Source organism: Eulemur rufifrons, chromosome 7 (genome assembly GCF_041146395.1).
Source record: "Eulemur rufifrons isolate Redbay chromosome 7, OSU_ERuf_1, whole genome shotgun sequence".
Lineage (NCBI taxonomy): Eukaryota > Metazoa > Chordata > Mammalia > Primates > Lemuridae > Eulemur > Eulemur rufifrons.
The window spans coordinates 47,131,283-47,157,650 of record NC_090989.1 but is presented as its reverse complement, the minus strand read 5'-3'; the positions used below and the strand labels follow the sequence as shown (position 1 = coordinate 47,157,650).

General features: G+C 37.4%; 1 protein-coding gene across 1 annotated transcript in view; it reads left to right on the top strand.

The window, feature by feature from the left end:
- Positions 1-26,368, top strand: part of IMPG2 (interphotoreceptor matrix proteoglycan 2) — an 85,158-nt gene that overhangs the window by 32,541 nt on the left and 26,249 nt on the right. The window contains exons 5-9 of the mRNA XM_069471961.1: positions 2,692-2,741; positions 3,959-4,041; positions 11,878-12,039; positions 15,679-15,737; positions 17,721-17,741. Coding sequence (XP_069328062.1) covers positions 2,692-2,741; positions 3,959-4,041; positions 11,878-12,039; positions 15,679-15,737; positions 17,721-17,741 — 375 coding nt within the window. The remainder of the gene's footprint in view (positions 1-2,691; positions 2,742-3,958; positions 4,042-11,877; positions 12,040-15,678; positions 15,738-17,720; positions 17,742-26,368) is intronic.

Genomic DNA, 26,368 nt, shown 5'->3' with positions numbered 1-26,368 from the left:
TTTTCATCTCTGAAATGAAGGTACTGAGAAGGGGTATGGCCTTATGGACAACTGACAGACCCTATTCAGGCCTGATTATGTTGGTATCTGTTCCAAATACATCTGAATCCCATTTTTTTTTTAGCTCCACCTCCTGCAACCCAGGAAGCCTCTTGATGCTTTCTTATCACTTGGGCCTTCCTTTGCTCATCAAAATGACTTGTGCATATTTTATCTTCCTTCAGGTTCTTCTAGATGACAGCTCACTTAGTAAGCAAGTCCATGCAAATGTGCTGTAAATAACCAATAGTGATAGGTTTGATTTAATAGTTTAATATATTTTTTAGATAGTATTTTTAAAAGCCAGCAGTATGATTATGGTGAGTTTTTTTTTTCTTTTGAGACAGGATCTTGCTCTCTTTTTCCTGGGCTAGAATGCAGTGGCGTCATCATAGCTCACTGCAACTTCAAACTCCTGGGCTTGAGCGATCCTCCTGCCTGAGCCTCCCAAGTAGCTGGGACCACACCTGGCTAATTTTTCTATTTTTTGTAGAGATGCTCTTGCTCAGGCTGGTCTCCAACTCCTGGCCTCAAGTGATCTTCTCGAGTCAGCCTCCCAAAGTGTTAGGATTAAAGGCATGAGACACCGAGCCCACCAAGATTTTTTTATTCCCATTGTTTCTCAAATTTTCTACCAAAGTCTGGGGGTTTAGAGAACATGCCCCTACTTGACCTTCCCTCTCCAGCTCCAATTGTAAAATGCCTTTTAATTATCATATTTTATCTTACTATCCATTTAAACTTTATACTCTATAATATAGCCATGTTTGCTATAATATTAAAATGTTTTAATTACATATCAGTTGTTTTTTAACTCCCCACCTGCTTAAGCTTCCAGTGAAATTGATGCCTCAAGATATATGTCTTGTTTATCTGATGGTTTTGAGTACTTCTTACGACCTAATTTCAAGCAGCAGGGTAATCTAAAGGAGTGGTTCTGGAGAGGGGACTTACTGGCACCTGGGAAAATCTGTGAGGGAGACATTTTTAACTGTGATCAAATCACCATAGGACACTGACTTGTGTAATGTTGAAGAGAGTTTTCAATTTCACCTATGATTTGAAAACTGACACAGTCACCACTGATCCAGCACCTTTGGAAAAGGTTAATGGAACAACCCTTTCCCTTTAGGACATGTATACAAATGTTAAAGTTCTAAAACATACCCAAATTACTATAGTTTCACTTTTGTACCTTTGGGATATATGAGAATCTGAACTTGCAGAAACCTACTTTCTTTCCTTTAAAAGCAAGGACTTTCTCAGGTTGTCTTCTCATCTTTTCTGATCTTTGCTTGCAGTTGCAGGATGAATAATAAAAGGCCAGCCAGGAGACCTAACACCTGTTTGCAGGGTGGCCTACAGCAAGTCATTTCTCTAAGCTTGACTTTCTTTACTTTCTTTACATAAAAAGATTCATCTCAAATGAGATGACATTCATGGTTATTTGTTCCCTCTGACAGCCAGTATTTTCCTGTCTGCTACTTATTGCATTTGTAATCATTTATTTGGTGTCTGCATTTTCTGTAAGACTGTAACCTTCATAGACCACGGGTGTTTTGCTCACAGCTATATACCAGGTACATTTTACACTGCTTAGCACATAATATTCATTTAGTCATTCATTCCAAAAATATCTTTTTAATGCTTACTAGAGGCCGGGCGCGGTGGCTCACGCCTGTAATCCTAGCACTCTGGGAGGCCGAGGCGGGTGGATCGCTCGAGGTCAGGAGTTCGAGACCAGCCTGAGCAAGAGTGAGACCCGGTCTCTACTAAAAATAGAAAGAAATTATATGGACAACTAAAATATATATACAAAAAAATTAGCCGGGCATGGTGGCGCATGCCTGTAGTCTCAGCTACTCGGGAGGCTGAGGCAGGAGGATCGCTTGAGCCCAGGAGTTTGAGGTTGCTGTGAGCTAGGCTGAAGCCACGGCACTCACTCTAGCCTGGGCAACAGAGTGAGACTCTGTCTCAAAAAAAAAAAAAAAAAAAAAAAAAAAAAGTAAAGTAATGCTTACTAGAAGGCAGATACCGTTTTAGGCACTGGAGATATAGCGGGAATATGGCAGGCAAAGTCGCTAATGTCATGCAATTTAGATTCTTAATGCAGTCCTGTTGAGTAGAATTTACTGTGATGATGGAAATGTTCTTTGCTGTAGTCCAATATGGTAACCATTATCCACATGTGACTATTGAGTACTTGAAATGTGGCTGATGTGAATGAGGAACTGAATTTTTAACTTTGCTTAATTTTAATTAGTGTAAATTGCTACATATGTCCAATGGCTACCATATTGGACAATATTGTTCTAGAGAATTAAGGGATTGGGGACAGATAGATAAATTTTACTTAGATAAATAAAATAATTTCACGTAGTGATAAGAATGAGAAGAAATAAAACAGGATGATGAAATAGTAACTAGGGAAGCACTTTACATAGGGTACTTCTAGTTGAGTAGGCATCAACAAATGTAAAATAAATGAATTATGAGGACTAATTCTTTTAAACTTTGCTAAATGGTACTTTGGTTTGGGAACCCTCATTTGGAGATCTAGTTATTTCCTGTTCAGAAAACAAGCCCCAAATCCCAAAGGAAACCCTCACGTTTCTATCATTTTATTAACAGCAAACTTTTTTTTTTTCCTAGCCCTGAATTATCATCTCCAGTTCCTGTTGGCGATACCTCAACATTGGGAGGTATGATTTCGTACCTTTATTCACTTTTCTTTTAAAAATTATTTATGATTTAAAGGAAATCTTACAAGCAAGTATATTTTTTCAGCTCACATTTAAAAAAATATCTGGTTTCTCTTTCTTTATATGTTGTTAAGAGTATCAAGAAAAAATAATTATTTTCACTTATTTTATGGCATTATGTTGGGGGTACTTAAAAATCTTTGTTAAGTATAGTGCAAATCAGAGCATCATTTAAAACAAAGGTATGACCCAATGAATTACTTTAAGGCAAACACTCTGTAACCACTACTTATGTCACAAAGTGGAAACTTTCTAGCCTCACCATTTGTCATTTGTCCTATAGAGTTTCTCAAAGTAAGGATTTTTCTGATTGCATCTTGTGACACTGTGTAACATGTGTCCCTGGACCCCTATATTTCTTGTATAATACATTAGTAGTAGCTTTCTTTATTTTTAATTAAAAAAAACCACAAATATCTCTGTACAGGCTCATTTTATTGCACTGTGCTTTCTTGTGCTTCGCAGATCTTGCATTTTTACAAATTGAAAGTTTGTGGCAACCCTGCGTAGAGCAAGTCTATCAGTGCCATTTTTTCCAAGAGCATGTGCTCATTTGGTGTCCCTATGTCAGCATTTTTTATCAATAAAGTATTTTTAATTAAGGTATATACATTGTTTTGTAGACATAATGCTATCACATACTTAATAGACTGCTGTATAGTGTACACATATCTTTTATATATGCACTGGGAAGCTAAAAAGAAAATTGTACAATATTTCCGAGGTATGCCTGTATTAGAAATCGTAAAGATATACAAAAATAAAACAACAAGATGAGGTCTATTTTCAACAATTGTCATATTATGGTCAATCTCCAACCTTCACCCACTTCCTCTCTGGTAGAGACACTTCTTTCAGTACCTGTCCCCTTTACTAGATAGCTTCTTAAGTGTAGCAACTTTGTCTTTCTCTCCCTAACATTTTGTGCAGAGCCTGGCATATAGTAGGTGCTCAATAAATGCTTATTGAATGACTCAATTATTTCTTGTTCTGGGAAGATTCTGTGCAAAATTGCCTTGAGGTTAGAATGTACCAAATTTCCAAAAAAGCAAACAACTTAAAGAAATGATTTTTGAAGTCAATTCCTTATTTCCTGATATGAATTCTGACCTAGTCAGGGATTGAATTCATACATCTATTTTTGTTTTTCTACTTAGGTGCTGCTCTCAGCGTTTCGTATCCAGCAGTGACCTCCTTTGAGGGTGCCTCAGAGAGCAGCTTGGAAAGGCCAGAGGAGAGTGTGAGTGATGCTCTATTTTGTTAATTGTTAATTAGTTTTTAACATGGAGAATAGGAGTTAAGAGAGAGTTTATATGCCACTGCTGGACTACACAGGACTTCATGTTGTGCCCTCTTGTAAAAATGTTGTGGATTCTAAAACCAGTACATTAAAAAGAATCTAAAGCCAGACATGGTGGCGCCTGCTTATAGTCCCAGCTATGGGAGGCTGAGGCAGGAAGATCATTTGAGCCCAGGAGTTTGAGGCTGTAGTGAGCTCTGATTGTGCCACTACATCCAGCCTGGCTGACAGAGCAAGACCCCATCTCTAAAAAAATAAAATAAAATAAAAGAATCTGAGATTCCTTGGAGAGCTGAGTAAATCTGCTCTTATTTGTGAGTTCTTGGTGAGGGAGGGCTTCAAATTGTGAATGAAATGACACAGGGCCTGGGGAACTGTCATATGTAAGCCCACTGTCTCTTGTGGGCTCCGCGACATGATTACTAAGGTGGTTTTTGCCAACGTTCTTCTATACCTTAACAGACCAGGTGTTAGCCTGCTCTTCTTCATAGAGAAAGGATGTAGATTTTATGTAGTTTAGAAATCAAAAAGTACCATACTTTTTAATGCACCATTATGAATAGGAACCTGTACACCAAATAACATTAGATCCTACAGCTAAGTCTCTATCACAGAAATATTGCAGGTTAACAAAAAATTACACACTGGCCAAGAATATAGAAACATTTTGTTAGATATTTTGTTAAATTCTGTATTTAAAAATTGGCATTTCATAAATCCTAGTTTATTTAATTTAGAGCAAACTCTAACTGAACATATTCCCTGGAAAGATGCAATTTGGTTACCTTGCTCCTTCCTTTCCCGACTGGGACATTTTAACTTATATGATAGCAGTTCACGTCAACCCACTCTGCCTCATCACCATCCCTGTCACTGAACAAGGCTGGTGGTAACTTGGGATCCCTAGAGTGGATACCTGAATCGATACCTTTCACCCAGAGTACAACCGTGTCCCAAGTAGATGGTCCTAGAAAATATTGGTATTTGATAAATATTTGTGAATGAATGAATAAAAAGTGATTCTGTAGTTCTCAAGTTGAGGCAGAATAGCTACGGTTTAGGTATGATTTATAGCATAAGATAGAATTCACTGTAATAGAAATGAAGGATTTGTGTGCACTCAATATCCAAACAGAGTACCAGTAGGAAATAAAACAGTATAGGGATACCTAAGAGAAATTAGATTGCCTATACCCCTAGTTCAAAATGAAGCCCAAGGTATAGTTCTGTAGTCAGTTATTTTCCTAATGCATTTTTGCATCTACTCTTCTGGAAACTATATGCTATGTTTCTGTTTTGTTGGTAGTTACCCTATAAATTGTAATGTGTATTTAACTTAACAAAATTTAAGCTTTTCAACATATTTATTTTTATCCTGAGCAATGTAGGATCATTAGAAAATTGTAATTCAAATGATCACCCTGCTGACTTACATGCTATTATATTTTTCAGTATTTTTGATCTTTCTCTCTCTTTCCCTCTCTCTTTTTAATCCTATAAATTAGACTGTATTATATTTGATTTATACAGTTAAAGTTTGCTTCACGTTTACCCAGATGTTTACAGTTAAAGTTTCACATTTACCCAGATGTTTACTATTTTATTTTCTTAAAATTATTTTTTGCATTTTAGACCTTTCTTCTGGAGTAATTTTCCTTCTGAAAAATATTAATATATAATTCTGATACTACTTTAGCAAGAGTTTCTCACTGGTTCAGTGTCAGTTTTTGATCACTGGAAAAATGTCTTCATTATCTCCTTATTCTAGACAGATATTTTGAATCTATATCCAATTCTGGATTGAGAACCTTTTTCGTCAAGCTTTTATTATCTTCTGATTCCTATTGTTGCTACTGAGAACTGAGCTATCAGCTCAGTCGTCACTCCCTTGTGGGTAATCTGGTGGTTTTCTTTGGCTGCTTTTAAGATATGTATCTTCAAATATATGTATATACATACACACACATTTATATTTGAGATCCTGCAGTTTCACAAAAGTGGGTACAAGTGTATATTTATGTTTATTAATTTTGCTTTGGATTTGTTGTATTGCCTTAGTGTGAGGCTTTATGTCTAACATAAATTCTGAGAAATTCTCAGCTGTTCTCTCTCATGATTGGATTATATGTCTGACTTCATTTTATCTCTCATGTCTCTTAACTAATTAAGTTCTGTTTTCTATTCTTTCTTTCAATTTAGTCTAAGGTGTTATTCAAACTGTCCATTGGGTTTTTGGAATCTTTGCTTTATGTGAGAGTCTTTGATCTGACTTTTCAATATGTATAGGCCTTCTGCTTTGTATTCTACCCCTTTATGGTATTTCAAACTAAAGCCTAGGTCACAAAGGATCAGCAGATGCTCCATGGAAGCTGCCACCTTCAACACTGAATCCCCTCTGTGGATTCCTGTAATTTGTCTTTTATTGATACCTTGGGGTCTTTTTGTTTGTTTGTTTGCTTGTTTGATTTTTTTTTTTTTTTTTTTTTGAGTTGATGTCTCAGTCTGTCACCTGGGCTAGAGTGCCATGGCATCAGCCTAGCTCACAGCAATCTCAAAGACCTGGGTTCAAGCGATTCTCCTGCCTCAGCCTCCCATAGCTGGGATTACAAACGCTTGCCCAGCTAATTTTTCTATTTTTAGTAGAGATGGGATCTTTCTTTTGCTGAGGCTGGTCTTGAACTCCTGACCTCAAGCAATCCTCCTGCCTTGGCCTCCCAGAGTGCTAAGATTACAGGCATGAGCCACTGTGCCCGGCCTACTTGTTTGATTTGATTTGTTTTTTTTTTTTTTTTTTTACTTCCTTGCAAAGCAGCTATGCATTAAAATCATTAAAATATATTTATTCAACATTTTAGGTGATCTGTGTCATATTAGTCAAGATATTTCTTTTTTTTTGAGACAGAGTGTCGCTTTGTTGCCCAGGCTAGAATGAGTGCTGTGGCGTCAGCCTAGCTCACAGCAACCTCAAACTCCTGGGCTCAAGCGATCCTTCTGCTTCAGCCTCCTGAGTAGCTGGGACTATAGGCATGTGCCACCATGCCCAGTTATTTTTTTCTATATATTTTTAGTTGTCCAGCTAATTTCTTTCTATTTTTAGTAGAGACAAGATCTCACTCTTGCTCAGGCTGGTTTCCAACTCCTGAGCTCTAGCGATCCTCCCACCTTGGCCTCCCAGAATGCTAAGATTATAGGCGTGAGCCACCTCGCCCAGCCCCAAGATATTTCTTTTATAATAAACTGCAAATGGAAATCTCTGTCCAAATATAATGAGATGAAATTTAATATGGAAAAATGCAAAATCTTGTGCAAAATTCCATAAGACTAAGAGTTTTTGTTGATATTAGTCTCATTATGAATCAGTAGTATGAAGCAGTTATGGAATAAACAAAACAAAACTAGGAAAAAGTAGTGTAATTTTAGATTGCTTTAATAGAAACCTAGAGTCTATTGTAAGAGAGGTGCTAATCCTACCATATGTTAATTGATTAGATCTCACTTGTGGGTGCCACACTCTAAGACAGACATTGAGAGCCTTGGAAGTATCTGGAAGAGAGGAACTAGTGAAAGGTCGAGGAAGAAACGATAGCTGCTTGCACATATTTGAAGGATTCTGTGGGACTACAGTTTTTTATATGTGCTCCAGGTTATAGAACTTGGATCAATGGTAGAACTTATAGGGAGCTAGATTTAGGTTTACTATTAAGAACTTTCCAACCATGAGAGCTTTTTGGAAGTTAATAGTCTGTTTTGCCTTTGAAAGTCACACTTCTTTCTCAGCAGAGCCATTTAAACTGGTGACAAGCAGCCATTTGTCAGGGATCTCACAGAGAGAATTCAAGCATCAGAAGCGATGGTGGGATCTTTGAGGTTCTTTCCCATTCTGAAGTTTTGAAGGCCTCAGATTATGTATGATCCATCAGGGGTGAAAAATGATACAATGGAAAAAAGCACCTGTGTTCTATTCCTGACGCTGCTATTGGCTCACTGTGAGTCCTTAGGCTACTCATTCATCCTGTCCAATCCCTGGTTTTCTTATGTATCAGAATGGAAGGACTTGGACTAGATGAGCTCCAGTGTGTTTTGCATGCAGCAGTTCTTACTGTAGTGTCCCAGTAGTGACATTCTACTTTCCTCATTTCTTCTACCTTTATTAACTGGAATTCTTGTGTAAGAAACTGTTGTTATTTCTTTCTTATTTATATCAGTATGGACTCATCAATATTTATTTTATTCTTTGGGTTATAATCCCATATTTATTTTGTTCTTAAATTATTTCAGCTTTGACTAGAAGATCTGGATTTTAATGTTACAGAGTAGAAAAAGTTTGTTGAATATGGTTTCAGATTCCACATAGCAAACTAACCTTTAAGAAATTACTACTTGTTAAATTTGATGTAATATCAGAAAAGGATATTCACAATTATCTGAAAAGGCTATTAATATATTTCTCCCTTCCCCAGTAGATATCCATGTGGACAGTTTATTTTTTTTCATATACTTCAACTAAAACAGCATATTGTAACTAATTGAATGTGGAAGAAGATATGAGAATCCAGCTGTATGCTATTAATCTAGACCAGGAGTGGGGAACCTTTTCATATTGGAAGGCTGCATTAATTTAGCTGGAATCAAATAAGGCTGCATTCAAGAAACTTCAATTAGGTATACTTAAAAATGTACACTATTTTGTAAAAATCTATTACTATGTACTTAACAATTTCAAAAAATGAAAACTATTTGTTAATTTTAAGGTTAACTAACCTTTTAATGCCTTTGTTATGCCTGCTTTTCATTGGAAAGCATTTGAATATTTGGTTGCAGCATGGAGGTCCACAGTTTCAGTTGATCCTTTAGATGGGTATTAGTCATTTGTAATCTTAAGGGCATCTTGATTTGGGTTAGGTAGGAGAATGCAGATTTGCAGCAATAAGTGGTTGAAAAGCAAGAAAGCATTTTTCAGGCATGTCTCCGAAGGTGTGGGTATTTTTCCATATTTCAGCTGGATCTTTCTTAGCATCAAACAATGACTTAAAATGTCATCTACTGAGAGCTCAATCAATCCATCTGTAGTTCTTTAGGTGCCTTGGTGATATCAACTAGGTGAGACTGAAATGCTAATTTGAGTGTGATGTCATGATTCTCAAATTCAGTGAACCTTTCATGGTATTCTCCAATTAATAGGTTGTATCAGGAAATCAGCCACAGACGGTATGTAAACAAATGGACATGGCTGTGTCCCAATAAAACTTTATTTACAAACACAGACTGTGGGCCAGATTTGGCCAGGAGACTGTAGTGTGCTGATCCTTGCCCTAGATTTACACAGCTCTAAATATATTACAAATGAAAACAAATACAAAAAGAGGTAGCAGACATATTTCTTTTTGGTCTGTGTTTTCTTCAAATGATTTACCTATATCGTCCTGCTCATCAATGACCTTTGCTAACAGGGGAAAATGTTCATCTGAAATTTCCTTTTGAAGAATTGTTTTGAAAAAAGATAGCTTTTATCGAAATGCTTAGATTTTTTGCACATATCATATATAGACTAAGTTTTACCTTGTGAAGAAATATTCAAATCGTTTTGATTTGACGTGATATCACACAGAAATGCTGCATTCTTATGAAAATCTTCTTTCAATAATTCACATTGCTGATTCTGTTATTCATAAAATTTATCTGTTCTTGCAGAGATAAAATTTTGGCTAACACCTGTCCCTGTGATAGCCAACACATATTAGAATTATATAGCAAATCCACACTGAATACCTCATCATTCAACTGTAGCATGTTATGAAACTGACAATGCCATGTTGCATTTGCAGGAATATAGTTAACAATACTTATAACTTGTTGCAAAGTGTCACTTAGAATAGCAGCTTTAGCACAGAGATTTTGTTGATGCAAGATACAGTGAAAAGAAATGAGAGCATCTGGACCTGTTAATACTTTTTTTTTTTTTCAATCTGTGTAATAAACCCTTTATGTTTTCCTGTCATGGAAGGTGAAGGTAGGCAGTGTATGCACCATCTGTACATACACTCACTAAATTTATGAAATTCAGTCCAACTTCACAACATTTATCTTGAAATTTGTTGGAGATATCTATTCCTCATGTTCTGTTCACAAGAGTGCCCAAAGCGAGTAACTCTTTGTAGCAAAGAAAATCTTCTGTTATGACCCCAATAAAGTATAAAACCTGCACCCAGTCAGTAGTATCAGTTGATTCATCCAGAGCAATTGAATAATATACATTTTCCTTTTGAAGTATTGTATGAAGTTGTTCTGTTAAGTTGAAGGCTAATTCACGCTGCTGATCAGTTATGGTTCTCCTTGAAAGAGGTAGTTGTTTGTACTTTGAAATGTTATTAGGGTCTAAGCATCCTGCAACTTCAACAGTGCATTCTTTCACAATTTCTGTGTCACTGAATGGCTTCCCTTTTCTCCCCCAAGTATATAAACTACTTTATAAGTTGTTTCAGTGACATTATTTCCAGGTCTTATTGCTGCTTGAAAGAATTGTCTTTGCTTTTGCTTTTCATCTTTTAATTTCTGCAATACAACCTTTCAGGCCTCTCCCTCTGACACATTTGTGGTCCTTATGAATGTTATAATGCTCATAATTTCTTTAATGTTGATACTACAGTATCACAAAGCAAGTGGATCATCTTATCTTTAGCAGAAACAAGATAATATTGCAATTCCCAATCCTCATTAAAAAAATATGTTTTCTTCCTTCAATGTTCTCTTGGTCTTCTTTGACATGATGGGCTGTTAAGCAGAAAGAATTAAGAAATACTGTTGAGCTGTGCAGCTATTCAAAAATTCCACTTCAAACAGAAACACAGTGCCCTGTTGTCAAAAGCTGATAACAGAGTGGCATACTCAACTCCCATAAACTCTCGCCAACCAGCTTCGTGTGGTAGTGGCACCAGTCAGGCAGAGGAAGTTAGAACTAAATGATGAGCGTAGCAGCTGTCAGTTTAGCCTTTATGGCTCACTAATGTTCTAATTGTGCTGGTCAATCCGGGAGGATTATTTCGTTGAAATTTATTTTATTCTTTGGTGTTTTAAATACGCTCATTTTGAAAATAAAAATATAAAAGACAAACAAAAGTGTATTAAGAAAAATAAAAGGATTTGTTCTGTAAAATTTGGATTCAGTCAAAAAGCCATACTTAAAAGGCCACAAGCTCCCCACCCATGCACGTTAAAGAATTTGCAAAAAATATAAACAATGTACTCTTCCCACAAATTTTTTTATTTTGCAGAATATTTTACTTTTACATGTAATAGGATTATTATTTCAGAATAAATTAATAAATGTTAAAAAATTTATACGCTTTTCATTTGGTAATTATTTATAGGTAAAACTCACATAAACCAAACTTCTTTAGGTTCCTCAATGATTTTTAAGAGTTTAAAGGGGCTCCAAGACCAAAAAGTTTGAGGAACATCCTTCGAGGCTATTTTTAGATGATAATTATAGCATAGTCAACTCTTCTTTCACTCACTTTGATTGTTTCCTGTGGAAAATTTTCTACCATCCCCTGAACTGGTCAGTATGTGTTCAAAGGAATGAACAAATGCATCGTAATTTTAATATTAGCCTATGTCTTAAAGTCCACCCAATTTGTTCCAAAGTATAATTTTATATAAAAGGTTGTCATCAAAAGTTGTCTTTGACACCGTATCTGACACATTGTAGGCAATATCAATAAATGTTGATTGAATGAATAAACATTGACACTCACTGTTCTTTCTCTAAAAATCCAGATTAGCAATGAAATTGAGAATGTGCTAGAAGAACCCACACAACCAGCAGCTGAACAGATTGCAGAATTCAGTATCCACCTTTTGGGGAAGCAATACAGGGAAGAACTCCAGGATCCCTCCAGCTTCCACCACCAGCACCTTGTAGAAGAGTTTATTTCAGAGGTGAGTGGTTTGTTTGTTTGTTTTTTAATAAACAAGACAGTTTGCTGGTGATGTAAGTTTCCCTTATTCACAACCCTGTTTAAAGATAGGTTTAGGATTCAGGCTGTTCATCTAGCTGGTTCCTGGGGTAGTGACATAGGCCTTTCTTCGGAAAGCTCTGTGAAAAGTTCACACAAGGATAGGTGAGTTCTTTCATAGAAACAAAAATATTGCCATCTGCCAATAAATAAATGTTATTTCAAACTTTTACTGCACAGCCAAGGAAAAATGTGTTCTGTGGCATGGTTTTAACTTGATAATATTTGAAGAAACAAGTTTCTTTGAGAAACTACGCACAATGTATTGTTTTTCTTGAGGAAACATTCAATTTGATTTTTTTCATTTCATCTTTAGTTTTATTTTTTAAATTGAAAAATGTTGATTAGTTAAACACATACGTAATACTTGGTACAAAGTTTAGAAGCACAAAAGGGCATCCAGTGAAAAATAAATGTTCTTCCCATCTCTGTTCCTTAGTTGGAGGTGTTTTTATTAATAAAGAGGGATTTGTTTAAAGAACAGTGGATTAGACCATCCCATAACTTTACTTTCTGGAAGAATTCTACAGAGGACAAAAACTCAAGATTCTGTTAGTCAAAAATGACCCATTGGCCCCCTTCTAGTGTGCCTTTGCCCTTGTGTAATAAGACATTTCGCCCATCCACCCTTCTCTGTCTGATGACACATCATTCCTTCCTGTTTATTTATTTTCCGTTCCCTTTTGATGCAGTTCTCTTTGGCCAAATTTGTCAATGCCGTTACCTTGGATTAGTTTCCTTCCCCCCACACTGTGTCCACATGGGAAATAAAAATGTGCATCTCTCAGCCAAACAGCATCATTGCAGCCATCAGACCTGGGGAGTGCAGGCCAGAGAATTCATTTTCCTAGCTGTGTGGCCAAGTTCAAGCTGCAAGGCTGTATGGTATGTGGAAGAAATGTCAGCCAGGCCAGTGGCCACCTGGCATCAGATAGTATCTTGGATTGGCCGTCTGGTTTTTGCTGCCCTTTGATTAAGGAACCCTTAATATGCCTTTGTGTTTGGCTAAACAATTGCATGGAATGATTGCAGATTTAGAGAAAGTCCAATAAACGCTCTGAAAAACTTCTGCAGCAAGGACTTTATGAAGTAGGTAGCTATTGAGTTGAGGTGATGTGAGGGTGGTGAAGGGTCTGGGCCCACCATGAAACACCTTCCCTGGCTTATCTCTACACCCTTGTCCCCTTCCCTGGAATGAAATGTCCACCAACAGCCACTTTATGTGGAACAGCAGAGGCGCGGGTCATGTCTCTGAAGAATCCCGTCGCCATGTTTATTACAGACTGAAGGGGCCTTCAGCTCTCGCCCTCAGGGCACAGTCACACGGATTATTCCTTCAGCTTCTCCAGGGATTCTTGGAAGTCGTGCAAGGAGAAAGAACGCTTGCTTGGAGAGGATAAGGTTCAGGAGCTATTCCTCCTTTACTTTATGAGGAGAATGGTGGGAGGAAGAGGAGGCAAGATAAGCTTGGGACGCATGAAGGACGACGTCAGAGAGGGCAAGGTCAGTGTGATAGGCTTGGGAGTGCTGGTACCCGAAGGCAGTCACAGTGTCAACGCAGCTCCCTCGCATGGTGCTTTACGCAGGCTGCGTTCTGTGTGCTCACGGCAGCTGTGTGGATGAGCATCTCCATTCTACAGACAAGGCCCTAGAGGCCAAATAACTTGTTCATGGTCATTGTAGCCTCTCTAGGAACAGAAGGGAAAATCAGGTCTCTTCTTGCTTTTCAAAGTGCTCCTTCCTTTGTATTTTACATGGTCCCCTTCATTTTAATTCAAAGGAGAAGTTACAGTGAACGTCACAGTTTTCCCAGTCCCGGTCCTAATTTTAAAGCATATTTATCATGAGGCAGGGGGAAGAGGAAGAGGCAGTGTAATTCAGTGGGTAGAATATGGGCTTCAGTGTTAGAGAAATTGGGGTTGAATGAATTCTGATTCAGCCACTCACCAAAAGTTTGATCCTGCCCAAGTTACTTGATATCTTATGGTCTCAGTTTTCTCATCCATAAAATTGTGATAATATGGATCTCTTGGGATTGTTGTAAGGATTTGAAGTAAAATTGCAAAGCAGCAGACACAAAGCAGTTACTCAATACCTTGTACCTATTATTAATATTAATATTGTTGCTAATAAAGTAGAATAACTTCTTGTAACTGGACTGTTGTACAGTAGGTAACTGGATGTGATGAAGTAGAATACAATACCTACACATGGTTAGACTCAAGAGATGGCAAAGCCCAGACTGGGATGGGTTTAGTAATAATATACAGTTGTACAGCATTTTTCAGTTAGTGGAATACTTTTAGGTACATTCATTTTAATCTTATAAAGATAGATGTGGTAAGTGGACAGGCAGTATTAGTTCCATAAAAGAAGGCTTGCACCTGGCCACTCTGCCAGCAAAAACAAAGAGCTGAGACTAAGCCTCAGTCTTCTGATTCCTAGTCCTGTAGATTCTACTCTCCACCTGCCTCCTGCAAGAATTATAATACTTCTCTCTTTCCTTTCAGAGAGTAAAACAAGGCAAATTACTGTAGCCAAAACATTTCATGGGTTTGGATTCCCTATTCTTAAGGCATGAAGATCTTCGGTGAACCAAGATTTTTTAAAATCCCACTCTCCTGATTATATGAGGACTTGGTTAAAAGCAGATACCCAGAGAGGTCACCAAGGTCCATTAACTTATTTCCTTTCTGATATTAGCCCCATGGTGACCCATCTGGTGAGGTGGTCACGTTCCGAAATGTTATGGATTAAATACTCAGTTTTGTGAAAATATGTATTTGTGTACAACCTGATTGTTTTTGCACCTTTAGTCCAGTCTAGCATTCTTTTTTGACCTCTCCAGTCACTAAGCTCATATGGAGTTACATGGCTGGATTTTAAAGACTCAGGAATAAAACCAGCTCCTGCAGATGTGATGCTCATAAATTGATCTTTTGACCAGTTGAGTTACCTGGTCACTGCTTCACAACCTCCTTCGTGCTAAGCAGTCATCAAGGTCTCTCTCCTGGGGCTCCTCAGGGCTTGCCGATTTCTTTTTAATGTTGAGTGCGTCCATGATCTTCTTGTGTTGTAGGAGCAGGAAATAGATGCCACCCACACCTTCACATTTATAGCAAACAAATACTAGGCTGTTTGTCAGTGTGTGCTGTGGCCAGATTTCTAATCCAAACAACAATAATTAAAAATGCTATTATGGCTTCTTTTGAAGCGAATTTTTTTTTTTCACATTTCATCACATAGGGGAAAATCAGTGCTTTACCAATAAGAAGTATGCTTTTTATAATTTGCAAAAAAAATTAATATAATATTAAAGCACCTTAAAACCTTATAAGACAAAAAGAAAAATGTGGCAGTGTTGCGGTAAAAACTATTTTCTAACATTGTGACTATTATAACTATTTTTTACTTTTGCTTTTTGACTCCTGTATCTATGGATATATACAAGCTTCTAATAGTTGTAAACAATGCCCTTTTTATTTTACTCTTAAAAGCATCATTTCCTATGTACTTTTTCACATTTTGACATAGTTATAATTTTTATTTTTATTTTTAACAGGTTGCAAGTGCATTCACTGGGTTACCAGGCTACAAGGATATTCGTGTACTTGGATTTAGGTAAATAGACTTACTGAGAGAGTAGCACTCTTTGTTCCAAATGGAATATCCTTTATGTTTATTATATAGACTCTAAAACAAATTATTTGAATGCTGTAACGTAATGTTATGGTAAATTAGCATTCTTGATGCTAGTTTTTCAGGTAAGGAAACTAAATTAGAAAAAGGCAAAATAGTATATTCAAACAGACATACTAGGTCTATAGCTGGGCTGGGGTAAGAACTTAGGAATTCATGTCAAGGGCTTGCTGTTGACAAGTTACACAGCTTTGATTTGGCACTAATGAGAGCCTGAAGTCAGATTAGATGTGTCCTCAGCATCTTCGTAAATCTTGTTAGTGTCGTGATTTTGATATCTTGGTGTAAGGCCACTCTGGAAGGGATGCGTTAGTCCTCATTTCAAACATAACAGTTCTGAGTAAACCAGAAAGATTTCTTTTTAAGATATTTCTTCCCTGCTTAAGACTTACAGCATAGTATTTGTGAACATATATGAGTGAATACTTTGTATTGGGCACTTCCCATTACTGAGCTCTCTTAATGTTCAACCCTCTCAGGATAGATATTGATACTTACTTTACAGAGGAGGAAACAGGTTTAAAAGGATGAAATATTAGCCCAAAGTCAGAGTTTGTAAACTGGGGTGGAGGAGGAATTTTGAAACAAAGTGGTTGACTTTATAGCTCTTGCTCTGAACCTTCATGCTAGATTCAATACCATGATTTTAGGGGATAGCTGTGGCCCAGTTCTCCAATGCCAAGGAGGACGGGGGTGGCACTCTGTAAAATGACAGTATAATTAACATAACAGCTCAAGTTTGCCATGTTTTTGTCTAAACTTCCGAGTTTACCAAAAACAACAGCAAGCACTTATATAGCATTTATAGTGTGGTAGGCCATATATGTATATACATATATATATACACACACACACACATTCTCATTTAATTCTATTATCAGTGCTATGAGATAGTTATTATTACCTTCATTTTTTTTTTCTACTAAGGAAACCAGAGCATAGGAATTTAAATAGTTTGTCCAAGGGTGCTCAGATAGTTAGTGATACGGGCTTAGTGAAGAGAGGCCAAGCATGGTAAATGAACCTTCTACCTACTCTTACACCATGGCCATTCTCCCAGTTCAGTTTTAGGTGTTTTCACAGAATGCTGCCTCCAGTTGCGATTCAGCTCAGATGAGAACCTCAGAATGTGAGGCCATTTGGCAGCATGTGAAGGGCAACATGGCCTGTGGGACCAACTGGTCTGGCTTCATATCCTGCCTTTATACTCTGGCCGGATACTTTTGGGTATATTACTTTTACATAAAAAAGAAAATTTACATATTAATCCTGCTTTTTAAAAAAATTGCTTTTGAAATACTTTGTGAAAATTATTTAGTTTCTTTGTTCCTTAGTCTCTTTATCTGTAATGTGGGAATACTAATAAATCTTAATGAAGATTAAATGACCTAATTTTTGTAAAATACTTAGCACAGTTCCTGGCACATGGGAAGTTCTGCTTAAGCATCTGCTACATAAAGTAAATAAATATTAAATGTTGTGCAATATCCTGTAGATTAGTCAACTCTGACATTACCTTAGCCCCTTAATACCTTACTGTGTACCATATGATTTTAATACTACATAACACATTATCCCAGAAAAGAAGGTTCTCAATTTTGTCCATGTCAACAACTGAAATTCTCTGCTGACTTACTAAGAAAAGTTTATTTATGAAGAGATAACCACATGTGAATTGTTTAAAAGACAGGAATGATCATTGGCTTTAACATAGAATACTTTTTGCCTTTACTCCCTTTAATCTATAAAAGTTTGTCAGTGTCTGACCATGCAAACATTTTCATTTCAGGAAGCATTTCAAAGAAAATCAAAAGAAATATGTAAAGTACTTGCACTTTGATGAATGATGCATATAATATAATAACTGTCTCAAACTCTGTTTAATATTTAAAATTTTTTTTTCAGGTCCCCCAAGGAAAATGGCAGGTAGAGTACTTTTTGTTACTTTCTATACTGTGTCCATTGAGTGAGGAGGTAGTTTAGAAAATGTGGGAGCCCTAGGTCTAGGGGAGCATTACTCAAACTTCATGTCACTTCCAATATCACTGTCCAGCTTCTTAAAGATCAGTGGTTGGCAAACTTTTCTATTACGGGTCAGGTAGCAAATAATTTAAACTTTGTAGGCCATACAGCCTCTGTTGCAACTACTCAACTCTGCCACTGTCCGGTGAAAGCAGATACAGGCAATACGTCATAAGCTAATGAGCTTTGCCATGTTACACTTATTTATGGACCCTGAAATCTGAATTTCATATAATTTTCACATGTCACAAAATACTGTTCTTTTACAAAATTTTTTCAGCTGTTTAAAAATGTAAAAGCCATTCACTCGTGGATAGTGGGCTGGATTTAGCTCACAGGGTATAGTTTTACAGTCCCCTGTTATAGACTGCTGACTAACAAGTACTTTAAAATACTGAGTTACACTTCACTTAAAATAGAGATAACTTGCATTAATATTTTCAAGTATATTCCATCATTCAGTAGTGTAATTGTCATTTTAAGTGGTAAATGAAGAGGAGAAAGCTGATTTCTATAATATTAATAGCTCATTTACAAAAACAGCTGCACTCTAGAATTTCTTAGAAGAAGCATAATATAAAAGCTTAGTCAATAAGCTTTGTGTCTTTTTTGCCTTTGGATTCCAAATTTATTTAAAATTCACTTTCACTTGGAAGATTGGAAGCAAATTCATTGGCTAACTATGGGTATGTTCAGAGATACAATCATATCCCTTCATTGTAATATATTGAAAAAGGGCTTTCTGACTTTCTAATTTTTATTTACATTATTTTAACAAGTATTTATTAAGTGCCTAATAATTTGGCAAACGCTGTGTATACATGAGTATCTCTTGGGCACCACACTCTAGGAACACACAGTTGAATGAAGAGAACTTTCAAAGCTATGTCAAATGCTGTTTTTTTTTAAATTATATCTTTTTAGTATCTCTGTGGAATAGTAAAAATGAGAATTAATATTCATTTTCACTTTGGAGGTGAGAAAATTTTGCCTTGGAGAGGCAATATGACTTGCTAAAATTTATAAAACTAGGAGGTATCAGATATTTTGAGCAAGGTGTCAGAATTTGGTTTTCTATGCTTTTAGTGTATGGAAACTGCTCTGTGTATATATATTATATGTGTCGATGGTCTGGACTCAACCAAAAGACCTGATTGTTTAATTCGTGCCCTCTTAGGGTGATTAAAATGTTAAAACAACCCAAACTTTGATGTTAACCCTATGATCAAAACAATGGTGTACACATCCTAAGCATTAACAGTCCTCTTCAGGGACACAGGTAACTGTTTAATATGAAGCCATTAGATTTCATGATAGAATTGTTAACCTACATACAGTTTTCAAAACTGTTCAGCATTGTCAGGGATTAGCCAGTTGTTGGGGTTTATTTTGTAATTTTTTGGTATACTTATATTATGAACGATACGTGAATGAATATGTGACACAGAAAGTCTATAAAATATATAACACCTTTTTCTCTCACTTTTTCTCTCTCTGTATAAGTATTTATGTGCACATAAAATTTTCTATTTGTTTTGTACCTCTTTCGAGATGCATTCATTAAGTTAGGATTCATCTGAAGTGAATCAACAATATATCAATTGGTATATACCATTCATAAATTTAGCTCCAGGCTTTTTAAGTGTATTCCTCTTCCTAGAAGAACTGTTACGGGAGAAGGAGTATTTGAGTTTCTCTGAAATATCTTTATTTTGGTTGATCTTGATGAGACATGATAGCACTATTTTTAATTTTTTAAAATATGTGTGTGTCAAACAGCCAATTGGGGCATTTGAGGTGAGAGAATAAGAAATGGTGAACTTCACCGCCGTATGATTCATGTCTCTGTAAATAGCTGTCGGACACAGAGACTGTCCTCTAAAGAGCAGCCATTTCAGTCCAGTTCAGAAGGTGAAAGATGATACAGTGGTGGTTGGTTAACTCAGAGTTGCTGTGTGTGGAGAGCCAGCATGGCTTTCTTCAGTCAGATACTGTTTTGTCTACCAGTGTGTGTTCTGCTTCTTGTGTACCTCCTTGGCCTCTTGGCTTTCTTTCCTTCTGTGCCTCATCCTGAGACGTCTTTGTACCATTTACCGTGCCAGAACTCAGTCTGTTCTGGGTCATAGTGATGTTCTTGGCCCTGAGAATAGATGGTTTCTTGGTATTTCAGGCATTGAGTTCTCTTTCCAGGACAAAAACATGATAATAAATTACAGCATCTCTCTGAGGCATTTTATCTTCTTTAATGAATTTATCCTCACTTGACAAGGTAGATTATAATAGAAGTGTTATTTTTAGATGTCCAGTGAAAACATTGGGAGGTAAAGAGTATTTTGCCAGTTGAGTAAGGCCAGTAATCTATTCCAGACTGCCGGATTTGCATAGATTTCTTGATCCAGGAACATTTCTCCTGATCTTTTCCCTATAATATTTAAAAGTCATGCAAGGCACATGGCAGGTTCCCAGTAAATGCTTGACTCTCTTTGTCTGATTTTCTGCATTGCCTAGGAACCAACTCAAGTGCTAACTTGCATAGCCTTTCCTTCTTCTTCTTTTTTTCCTTATCATTGTTTCCTGTCTTATTAGAGTCATGTTAACACTAGAAGTACGTTTAATAGGTTGTGCACACATCCCGAGGAGAAGCCCACCTTTCTGGAGATGTAGGTATGGTCCATCCTGCTGAGCTTGGGAAGAACATGCACATCCTCACAGAGTTGGGCCGCAGCCATGAAACAATGTCTCCAAAATGATTACTCAGATGATACAAATGTATGAAGATTATACACTTATTCGTTAGTATGAAAAATTGCTCTTTTATATTGAGAGGCTGAGAATGTTTCTGATTAAGTCATGGGTATCACATACTGTCATGTAAGTGGTACAAATTCAATGATCTTGTCTGCCTGCATTAGTGAACAAAATTGACCACTTTTTCATTATCAAAAGTATTTATTGAACTGCTATGAGCCAGACATTGTGCTAGATGCATGGGACACAGAGCTGAATAATAATTGTGGCTGTATAGTTAGTGGGGAGATAGAACATGAGCACCAGCCATATCTTCTGTGTTAGAAAGAAGTTTCCTCTGGGCGGTGACAGATGTCACTTGAGATGAAAAAGAAATAGCCAAGCGAAGAAGGTGTGTTTACACGTGTGTGTGGAGGATATAGGGGATGGGAGGTAATAACAGGTACCGCAGAGAGAAGGAAACGTATGTGCAAAGATCCAGAGACAGAGCAGCGCATGCTGTCTGTGGTCTGTCATACAGCAGAATGATGAAAGGCTCATAAAGAGCAAGGGGGAGTATGGTGTGGTGAGTTCTGGCCAGTAGGTGTCCCTCTTACTGTTTCATTCCATCTTGGAACTGTCACTTGGTTATTTTAGCATATTTTACTGAATTTCTTTCTTTATAAAGAACATTGCAATTACCTATGAATCAACACATTCTGATGTGCAAAATTGAAAGACTTTAATTGCTTAAGGGATTGAAGGAGGTTTTAGAGACAAACAGATGTTTTTACTAATTAGAGCATCAGAGTGTCAAAGTGCTCAGTTACCAGTTTTAGGAGCCCTGAACTGCTCTATTAGATGAAGCAGCTTACCCGATCTAGGAGGAAAACAGTATTCAGAGTGAGAAAGGAACATCAAAGAGGCCTCGCTGCTTGTTTGGGAGGTGGGGGTGTCACCTCCATGGCATCCTCTGCAGTCCAGGGTATGTGATTTGTACCATGCAGACCAGAAGAGGTCCACACCAGCCAGTGCTTCCAGGAAGGAGAGGTCTCTTAAGACCATTCATGCTTATCAAACCACAACAGACAATGAATTCTCTAGGATGTCCACTGACCTATTTAAAAAGAGAAAGATATCTGCAACCTGGTCATTTATTGCATTGGCTACTTATGCATTCTCTCCCCACAGGGAAATTTATAGAGCATTATAATCAAAAGTTTCCTTTGTAAGCTTGAAATCAGAACAGCTAGTATCATCAAGCCATGATGCTAGCTTGTTGCCATCTCCAATCTGTAGATCTATCTTACAAGGAAGCCACAATACACTGGTCAGAAGCTTTCCACTAAACCATAACATGAATTAGTTGACTAATTCCTTTTTTCATATTCCACGATATCATCCTTATTACGTCGATACTTGCAGAGAAAGCTCTTGTGCTTGCCTTTATGAAGGCTGAATGCAGCTCATCTGACCCAGCCCCACCCAGCCTCGCTCCTCTATCCACCTCTGCTGTGGTGGAGCACAAAAAGGAGTGAATTGGGAGCTTCAGGGATCCACCCATCGCCTGAGACATCTGAGTGCTTTTCCTGATCAACTAGAGCCAGTCACAGGTCCCAGAAAGCAACACTGCAGCTGGCTCTTTCTGACAAGCGCCACCTACTGGCAGGGAGGACAACTTGTACAGTTCATTACAGCATTTACCAATTCAATCATATGGGGTATGTTTGATTTTTACTCACAAATACCAACTGCTGTCTCAGAGATTAAACTGGGCATCCCAGTGTAATTCACACTGTTAAGAAGACCACAGGTCTGGGAAAAGAGAAAGGATTTTAAAGACCTCCATCTCCCGTTGTCAACAAGAGACAGGGAATCTGCCCACACACATAGTATACTCCTGCTACAGCCTACAAATATCTAGCAACTGAGAAAACCACCACACTAAGGATATCTATAACCAAGGTATCCATCCAGAACCTAGACCCCGATCAAAGTACCCACAAGAAAAGCCAAAGGTCCTTACCCAACATGTGTTACAGGGTACACCCTTAAGAGTAAGGGGGGAAAAGGTCCCATCTAAACAAAAGATAATCTAAAACCAAGAAGCAACAACTGTTCCAGGTGAGAAGGAATCAGTATGACAACTAAGGAAATATGAAAAATCAGAGTGAAAGGTCCCCACTCCGCAGGAGCATATCAACTCTCTGTCAATAGATCCCAACCAAAATGAAAATACTGAAAGGACAGATAAAGAATTTCAAATATGGATTGTAAGGAAGGCCAATGAAATCCAAGAGAAAATGGAAAACCAACTCAAAGAAACCAGAAAATTGATTCAGGAAATGAATGATAAATTTATTGAAGAGATAGATATGTTAAAAAAAAAAATAGAACTTCTGAAAATGAAAAATTCATTTATGGAAATACAAAGCACCATGGAAAGTTTGAAGGATAGACTAGACCAAGCAGAAGAAAAATTTCAGAGCTTGAAAACATCTCTTTCAAATTAACCCACAGCCAAAAATAAAGAACAAAGAACCAAGAGGAATGAACAAAATCTACAAAATATGGGATTATGTAAAATGGCTGAATATAAGAATCATAGGCATCCCTGAGGGGGAAGAAGAAAAAGCAAAAGAGGCCGGGCGTGGTGGCTCACGCCTGTAATCCTAGCACTCTGGGAGGCCGAGGTGGGCGGATCGTTTGAGCTCAGGAGTTCGAGACCAGCCTGAGCAAGAGCGAGACCCCATCTCTACTAAAAATAGAAAGAAATTATATGGACAGCTAAAAATATATATAGAAAAAATTAGCCGGGCATGGTGGCTCATGCCTGTAGTCCCAGCTACTCGGGAGGCTGAGACAGGAGGATCGCTTGAGCTCAGGAGTTTGAGGTTGCTGTGAGCTAGGCTGACGCCACGGCACTCACTCTAGCCTGGGCAACAGAGTGAGACTCTGTCTCAAAAAAAAAAAAAAAAAAAAAAGAAAAGAAAAAGCAAAAGATCTGGAAAACCTGTTTAAGGGAATAATTGAGGAAAACTTTCCTGGTCTTGCTAGAGTTTTAGACATCCAGATACAAGAAGCTCAGTGAACACCTGGGAGAGTCATTGCAAAAAGGGCAACACCAAGGCATATAGTCATCAGACTGCCCAAAGTCAATGTGAAGGAGGAACCCCTGTGAGCCGTGAGGTGAAAACATCAAGGAACTTACAAAGGAAAACCCATCAGACTAACAGCAGACTTCTCATAACAGAAACCTTACAAGCCAGAAAAGAATGGGGTCCTGTCGTTAGTCTCTTTAAATAGAGTAACTGCCAGTGAAGAATTTTGTATCCTGAAAAAACTAAGTTTCATAAATGAAGGAGAAATAAAGTCTTTCTCAGACAAGCACACACTAAAGGAATTTGTCATCACTAGAATTGTCCTACAAGGAATGCTTAAAAGTGTTCTATACATGGAACAGAACAATCAATACCCATGAGTGTAAAAACACCCAAAAGTTAAAAGTCACAGCTTTTATAAAACAGTAACACAAGGGAGAGAACAAAACAAGTGGGTAACAATCTGAATGATGACCAGAACAGTATCTCACATATCAATACTAACATTGAATGTGAATGGTCTTAATGCTCCCTAAAACGATGTAGATTAGCTGAATGGATAAAAACAAAACCAAACCAAACCGAAATATATGCTATCTCCAAGAAATCCATCTAACTGGTAAAGATTCTCATAGACTCAAGAGACAGATGTGGGAAAATATCTCATGCAAATGGAAAAAAAAGTGAGCAGGAGTAGCTATTCTCGTATTGGATAAAATAGACTTTCAATCAACAATGGTAAAAAAAAGACAATGATAATCATATGTCATTATATAATATTATGTAATGTAATATATATATAAAGGGATCAATTCAACAAGAAGATATAATAATCCTAAATATATATGCCCGTAACACAGGAGCTCTCAGATTTGTTTTTTTGTTTTTTTTTTGAGACAGAGTCTCACTCTGTTGCCCAGGCTAGAGTGAGTGCCATGGCGTCAGCCTAGCTCACAGCAACCTCAAACTCCTGAGCTCAAGCGATCCTCCTGTCTCAGCCTCCCGAGTAGCTGGGACTACAGGCATGCACCACCATGCCCGGCTAATTTTTTCTATATATATTTTTAGCTATCCATATAATTTCTTTCTATTTTTAGTAGAGATGGGGTCTCGCTCTTGCTCAGGCTGGTCTCAAACTCCTGAGCTCAAACGATCCACCCACCTCGGCCTCCCAGAGTGCTAGGATTACAGGCGTGAGCCACCGCGCCCGGCCAGGAGCTCTCAGATTTGTAAAGCAAATTCTACTAGAGCTAAGGAAAGAAAGAAACAGCAGCATCATTATAGACAGGGACTTCAACATTCCTCCAACAGAACTAGACAGATCATTAAGGCAGAAGATCAACAATGAAACTCTGGACTTAAATGGGACTCTAGAACAAATAGACCTACCAGACATTTACAGAACATTCTACCCCAAAACTGCAGACTATACATTTCACTCATCAGCACATGGGATACTTTCCAAGATAGATAATATGTTAGCCCACAAAACAAGTCTCAGTAAATTTAGAAAAATCAAAATCATACTATGTATCTTCTCAGACCATAGTGTGATAAAACTAGAATTCAATTCCAAGAGGAACTCTCAAAATTACACAAATACATGCAAATTAAAACAGCCTCCTGCTGAATGATCCTTGATGAAGTCAAGATGGAAGTAAAAATTTTTTTGAATTGAATGACAAGGACAACAAAAGCTTCCAAAATCTATGGGATACATCAAAAGCAGTGCTAAGGGAAAGTTCGTAGCCTTAAATACCTACATGAAAAAGACAGAAAGATTACAAATTAACAACCTAATGTCACACCTCAAGGAACTAGAAAAAGAACAAACCCAACCCAAAACTAGCAAAAGGAAAGAAACACCAAAGCTTAGAGCAGAACTAAACAAAACGGAAACCAAAAAAAAAAAAAAAAAAAAAAAAAAAATTACAAGGGATCAATGAAACAAAAAGTTGGTTCTTTGAAAGGATGCACAAAATCAATAGACCACTAGCCAGATTAACCAGAAATAGAAGAGAAGGGACTCAAATAAGCTCAAGCAGAAATGAAAAGGAGGCATCACAACTGATACCACAGAAATACAGCATATCATCTGTGACTCTATGAAAACCCCTACACAAACAATTAATCGAAAACCTAGAGGAAATGGATACATTCTTGGAAACACACAACCTCCCAATCGTGAATCAGGAAGAAATAGAAATCCTGAAAAGACCAATAATGATTAGTGAGATTGAAACAGTAAGAAACACCCCCCCCCCCAAAAAAGCCCCAAAACATTCACGGCCAAATTCCACCGGATCTACAAAGAAGAACTGGCCCCCATTCTACTGAAACTATTCCATAACATTAAGAAAGAGGGAACCCTCCTTAACTCTACAAAACCAGTATTAGCCTGATACCAAAGCAAGGAAAGGACACAATGAAAAAGGAAAACTACAGACCAATATCCCTTATGAACACAGTAGCAAAAATCCTCAGCAAAATACTAGCAAACTAAATTCAACAGCACATCAAAAAGATTATCCACCATGATCAAGTGGGTTTTATCCCGGGGATGCAAGGATGGTTCAACACGTGCAAATCAATAAATGTGATTCATCACATGAACAGAAGTAAAAACAAAGACCATCTGGTCATCTCAATAGATGCAGAAAAGGCATTTGATAAAATCCATCACCCCTTCATTATAAAAACCTT